We start from the raw sequence: 6,457 nt of genomic DNA on the forward strand, positions 1-6,457 counted from the left end.
TTAGGTTATAAAATAATTTGTTCACATTCTTTTGGTTGATCTAATATCCAAATAAATCATTTAGCAATTACCAAACAATTATTTTAGGCTAACGCATAATGTATAGTCTAAACTTAATTTTACTTTTTTTTTTTAAATGTGCAACTTGATTTTACCTTATCATTAAAAAACATTAAACTTTAATTTTAAAATTGATTGAAAGTGTTATCATAATTTTTTTTTTCATTTTAAAATTTTCAAACACTCTAAAAAGTATAATTTCTTACCCATTGAAGGAAATATTTTTCTTCTAGACCACATTGGGAGAACAACGCGAGATGCACAATGTTGAGGTGAATATGTCACAACACTATAAACATATCCAACCCTCATCAATTTCTGGAAGATTAGAGGACATCTTACATTATTAACAAATCAAGGCAGTGTTCATTAGTTCTCAAAGCATCCATTACTTACATTCTAGGCAATCTTTGAGAGACTAGGAATTTTTACAGGTTCAAAGAAAAATCTCCTAATGTCATGCATACCATCAACAAAATCAGATATCAGATTGTGTTGACATGGACAAATACTAAAGTTCTTCTTCATTGAATGATTTACAAATCATCAAAGCTTTCGAAATTGATGTCACCTTCCGGTGCTTTTAAAATTATAGAAGTGTTGTGGCATCCTCCCGTCTTGATTGGATGAAGTGTAATTGTGATGGTGCATAACATCATGACTCTCATCCTCCTAGTTGTGGTGGGATTTTTCAAAACAATCTTGTGAATTTTGTACTTGCTTTCACTGACAAAGTTGAATGGTCTTCCTCCTACCTTGCATAATTAATTCAATGAAGTTGTTTGTGTCATGAGGATAACTATGGACAGGTGTTAGTCTAAGCTTTGGATAGAAACTGATTCGATCAATGTGGTGCAAGCTTTCCAAAAACCTTCATTGTGCTGCCTTGTAAAGTCAGAAGCCATTGATTTAAATGTTTAGCATTCTATGCACATAGACACTTGTTCATTTCGCATATTTATATTTATAGAGAAAGGGACACTTGTGAAGATTTCATGACCAATGTTGGCATCACTTGTAACTCCCCCACCATTTTTAACTCTATTTTCAGTAGCATTAGAAATTACTTTATATAAAATATACTAGGAATACATTTTTAAATTTTTTTTTTCTTTTGATGATCTTTTGGAGGTTCTCTTTTGTAATGTTTCTTTTAATTTATACACTTTATTTAAAATAAATAATAATAATTATAAAAGATAATAAACACGATTGATCTTTCGTAGTTATGTCAAAGATGTCTATCTTTATAACTATAGAACATATATTAAAATATATTAATTAATATAAATATTTAACTACTAAAATATATAAAACTATAAATATCAAATAAAAGTAAAAAAAAAAAACTTTATATAAAACGTGTCACTAATTGAAATAGGGACAGGACTCAGGAGATATTTGTTATTTTTTGTGGTTCAAAAAGGATGCCATTTTTTTTACGTGTTTACTTTAAGAAATTCTTATACATTTTCCAACCAATTTGATCAAACCAAAAATCAGAAACAGCAGAATGCAGGTAGCACCGGTGATAATAATCGGAGCTGGAACTTCCGGCCTAGCCACGGCAGCTTGTTTAACAAAACAATCCATACCATTCATCCTTCTCGAAAGAGAAAACTGTTTTGCTTCTCTATGGCAAAACTACACCTACGATCGTCTTCATCTTCATCTCAGAAAGCAAATTTGCGAGTTACCACACTTTCCATTTCCATCTTCTTATCCTCACTACGTACCCAAAAAACAGTTCATACAATATTTAGACAACTACGTCAAAAACTTCAACATCAATCCTTTATATAATAGAAAGGTTGTGTTAGCAGAGTATGTTGATGGTGATGAGAAGTGGAGAGTTAAGGCTGAGAATGGAAATTCTGGTGAAGTTGAAGAATATTATGGAAGGTTCTTGGTTGTGGCTAGTGGCGAAACGGCTGAACCTCGAGTACCTGAAGTTGTAGGGTTGGAGAGTTTTAAAGGGAAAGTGATGCATTCGACTGGGTATAAAAATGGAAGAGAGTTTAAAGATGAACATGTTCTTGTTGTTGGGTCCGGGAATTCTGGTATGGAGATTTCCTTGGATTTGGCCAATTTCGGTGCCAAACCTTCTATCATCGTGAGAAGCCCGGTATTGATCTGATTCAGCTCTTATTGCTTTGATTCGTATTGAAAAATTATGACAGAGAATATGTTTTTTCTTTTTATGTAGGTTCATTTTCTTTCGAGGGATATGATGTATTATGCCGGATTTTTGCTGAGTTATCTGTCATTAAGTACGGTGGAGAAACTGGTGGTGATAGTTAGCAGAATTGTGTATGGAGATCTGAGTAAATATGGTATACCTTTGCCTAGTGAGGGTCCTTTCACTATGAAGATTAAGTATGGAAAATTTCCTATAATTGATTTGGGAACTGTCAAGAAAATCAAATCTGGAGAAATACAGGTATATGTGTATGTTTTGCTTTTGTGAATTGAATTAATCATCTGTTCAATTTAACAGGTCTTGTAGATAAGGGCATCTTTGAGAGCGTGCAAGACAGATTACTGCACAAGATCCAAAATTTGTCAGTTAAACTGTAGCTAAATAACGCTCCTAAAATATTGTCATGGTTAAATAATGTTTTTATTTGTTTTGCCATAGTTAATCTATGACTAAGATGCAGAAGACTTCCAAAAATTTGAGACGACTCTGCTGTATAGAGCCGCTATAATCTTTTACAAGAGAGAGTGATGAGTGGCATAATATTGTTGTAGGTGTTGGGAGCTGAAATAGAGAGTATAAGAGGTAACCAAGTGTTGTTGCGTGATGGAAAATCCTACCCATTTGACTCCATTATATTCTGCACAGGTTTCAACAGATCAACTCAAAAATGGCTTAAGGTATCATATTCAAACTCCTTCTATTCTAATAATCCTTTACTGAATACAATGCCATGTGCAATCTAAATTAATGTAATGGATTCTTTAATTTTAACAGGGAGGTGATGATCTTTTGAATGAGGATGGTTTTCCAAAGCCTGGTCTACCATACCCTTGGAAGGGTAAGAATGGTTTGTACTGTGTTGGATTGTCAAGGAAGGGGTTTTATGGAGCTAACTTTGATGCTCAAAATGTAGCAAATGACATTGCCTTGTTAGTTCCTCAAGATGAAAGAAAATGAGTTGTGACTGTCATGTGATGTGTTTCGTTAGTTTGAAATAAGGAATGTGGTTTGGTGTGATATAGGAAGGACCATGCATACAATTGATGTTTAAGAACTAAATGATCATAGTATATAATTTGTTTACCATGATTTTATTGAAACTTGCTACTAGCGCACAAGTCTTTTAAATTATCCCTGCTACTAGCGCATGGAGACTTGTCTAATGCACTATGTTACCTCATGTATTACACTGTAAATTTTTGCTATTTCTCACAATTTTCTCACTGTAATAGTCCATTAACAACACCTATTTAAAGACAACCAAGGAAAATGTTTTAGACATCCGGTTTTGAAGACAAAAATGTCAACACTTATAGAGCAACAATGGAATTTTTCACACTTGAAAAATAAGTGACAATTCTTACTATTCTTTTGTAAATGTATTCCTACATCAACTCATCAATAACATCTTTACTTACCACGACTACTTAATTCCTTTAATGTTAGGATTTAAGAAAAAAACTCTTTTTAGTTATTGTGATGCGTGATTTTGTTACTGCGATTTTTTGTTAATGCAATTTTGTTAATGCTTGAGGCATTTTTGTGAGGAAAGAAAGAGAGATTGAGATGAATAAAAGAAGAAATTGTTATATTGAAAGTTGTTATAAAACTGAATTACAATATATCTCATTTATATACGATTATCTAACTTGTATACTAAATAATAAATCCTAACATTAACTAATTTGTGTTTGGACTACACAACTTGGATTATATCACAACATATCTCCTATAATCCAAAATTTAGAAAACAAACTAATCATAGTCGATCTTAACTAGGGCTGAAAATGGGTCGAGTCGAGTTGAACTAGCCTCAGCTCAGCTCGACTCGTTAAGAATTGTTTCAGCTCAAATCTCGGTTTGAGTTCGACACAAACTTTTTTAAGCCCAAACTCGACTCGTTATAAGCTCACAAACAACTCGGTTCAACTCGTTAAGTTTATCTCGTTAGGTTCAATTTGCTTGCTTCACGAACTTAAAACCATTTTTTAAAGTTTATTTTTTTATATATTTGATATTTTAAATTAATATTTTAAAAAAATATTGAAATAAAATAAAAGTTACTTCAGATTTTGCTCAAAAATCTAAGAATTCAAAAACTACATAATTTATATGATGTTGATTTTATTTGTATAATTATTTTTAGAAATATTTTGCTCACTTGAGAATATAATTATCTATTAAAAATGTTAGATTAAAAAAAATATAAAGCTAAAATTTGGAGAAAATCTTTAAACCTACTCTTCTTGAAAATTACTTCAGATTTAATTGTGAAGTACGCCTAGTCTTCTTAGGATCGGGATGGGGAAGAAACAAAGGAGAGAAATTCCTTAGGGTCAACAATTGACTCTTCTTATGACCCAACCTTCTCGAATTTGACCCTCCCTCTTGAGGTCTCTTAAAGAGGCGTTCACTAAGGGAAGATCCACCATCGGCATCCCTTCTTCGTGAGATTTTGCTAACTTCTTCAAACAATGACCTAAAGATGGTATCCCTTGTTGTCTGGCTCGAAAACCTTTGAATTTGTACTTGTTTTTTTCACAGGGGAAAACTCGTACCTCGAGCCACTGAGAATGGAGAAGAACTCAAAGGATTGGATTGGAAAGACCTTCTTCAATAGGGGGTCTCATCCTTGGTTGATGTTACCATGACATCGAACGATGTGGGTGCATTTCTCAACATCCTTCTCATTTGGAGCATCATTTTGAGGCATCATGTCTTATCTTCAAGAAAGAATCAAAGAAAAATTAATAAGAGCACCCGAAAATAAATGATTGAATGAAAAGATAAAGTCATTGTTCCTATCAAATATGTTACGCCTTTCTCCCATGTGGCATCGCCTCCACCATCATGCTAGTCTTAATAAACCACCTCAGATAAAGTTATTGTTCCAATACTTTCCCAGAAAGTTGTAAGATTATTCTTAAAATTTGTATCGTCCAAGGCAGGGGCGGATCCAAACATTATATATTGATGTGGCTAAATATGAAAGAAAGTATGAACTAAAATATATTGTAACTCTTCCTGTTTAAACTGACGGTCAAAACTGGTAAAAACCAAAAAATTGATAGTTTTTGAAAATTGGCTGTCAAAACTGGGAAACTTGTCGTTTTTAGAAACTCACAATTTTATTACATACTTTTTTTCTTGAACAAAATGACGTCGTTTTGTTAATTTTTTTAAAAAATTAAAATATAAATAGACTTTGTGCAAACCTTATTTAGAACCATTTTTTCTCATTAGAATTAAATTTGTTGTTTGTGATCACTATGTTTAAAATTTGAATTTAAAGAATGAATTTATAAATTATGATATTTTGAAATTTCTAAAGTCTCTTGATTTTTTTTAGAGATCAAGGAATTCAACCAGTTTAATAACTATATAATTTTTTTACGGAGACTATTTTATTTAATAATCAGGTTTAATCATGCAGTTCGACCAGTGACTCGATGGTTCAACTAATGAACTAGTGACATAGTACCTTCGCCGACTAGATGATCGGTTCCATTTTTAAATTTTTATTTTTAATTTAAATATTATATATGTATATATGAAAAAAGATTAAAAAATTTTGGTGTGGCTATAGCCACACCATGCCTCAACATGTGTCCGCCCATGGTCCAAGGACAAAATACTAAGCGAATAAATGTATGTCCTTCCCCTACCAAGAAATGGTTTTAACCCTATTAATTAGGGAATTGGTTGATTCATCTTGAGGGAACATTGAGATAGGTCTCGCAAATACTCTCGTGAGGAGTCTCAATGAGAGGTGTGGCCAAATAATATCGACCCTTGAGTTTTCCATGTATCGACGTATACCTCAAACATAATCATGTCTTGTTGAAGGGAGAGAATACCTTTTCACAGTTCTGAATCCAGCGAGGTAAGTTAGATATGGAAAATATGAAAGAAGAGTGCCAGATTTTGTATCCCCTATTGTATTCGCACTAGTATTGAAAGATTTTTGACGTAAGGCTAACTCATACGATGCAATCGAGTAGGGGAAATAGCCATATGATTCAAGAAACATGCCTTAAAATCATTAAAGGGAAGTCAAATCCTATATGAGATGATATAAATTCGTGGAAGGGAATAATGCACTTTCAAATTTACTACACAACCTCTTATCACCCTCTAGGGGGAGCACCGCCTAGTTAGAGGAGGGACCTAACTCAATGAAAGCATTGTCCAAACTAC

At 32.8% G+C, this 6,457-nt stretch overlaps 1 protein-coding gene across 1 annotated transcript; it reads left to right on the plus strand.

Annotated features, from left to right (window-relative positions):
• The first annotated feature begins 1,508 nt into the window (after positions 1-1,508).
• On the plus strand, positions 1,509-3,360 carry LOC131613005 (probable indole-3-pyruvate monooxygenase YUCCA10). Its single transcript, XM_058884738.1, has 4 exons — positions 1,509-2,185; positions 2,267-2,500; positions 2,812-2,937; positions 3,035-3,360. Exons 1-4 carry the CDS (start codon positions 1,574-1,576, stop codon positions 3,215-3,217), a joined length of 1,155 nt encoding a protein of 384 aa, XP_058740721.1. The 5' UTR covers positions 1,509-1,573; the 3' UTR covers positions 3,218-3,360.
• The last annotated feature ends 3,097 nt before the right edge of the window (positions 3,361-6,457 follow it).

The sequence above is a fragment of the Vicia villosa genome, linkage group LG6 (genome assembly GCF_029867415.1).
Source record: "Vicia villosa cultivar HV-30 ecotype Madison, WI linkage group LG6, Vvil1.0, whole genome shotgun sequence".
NCBI classification, from domain to species: Eukaryota; Viridiplantae; Streptophyta; class Magnoliopsida; order Fabales; family Fabaceae; genus Vicia; species Vicia villosa.

Excerpts from the sequence above, each read along its gene's own strand:
- LOC131613005 (XM_058884738.1), top strand. The coding sequence starts at position 1,574 with ATGCAGGTAGCACCGGTGATAATAATCGGAGCTGGAACTTCCGGCCTA. Across the intron at positions 2,186-2,266 it reads CTATCATCGTGAGAAGCCCG|GTTCATTTTCTTTCGAGGGA; the intron begins GTATTGATCTGA and ends CTTTTTATGTAG. Across the intron at positions 2,501-2,811 it reads TCAAATCTGGAGAAATACAG|GTGTTGGGAGCTGAAATAGA; the intron begins GTATATGTGTAT and ends ATATTGTTGTAG.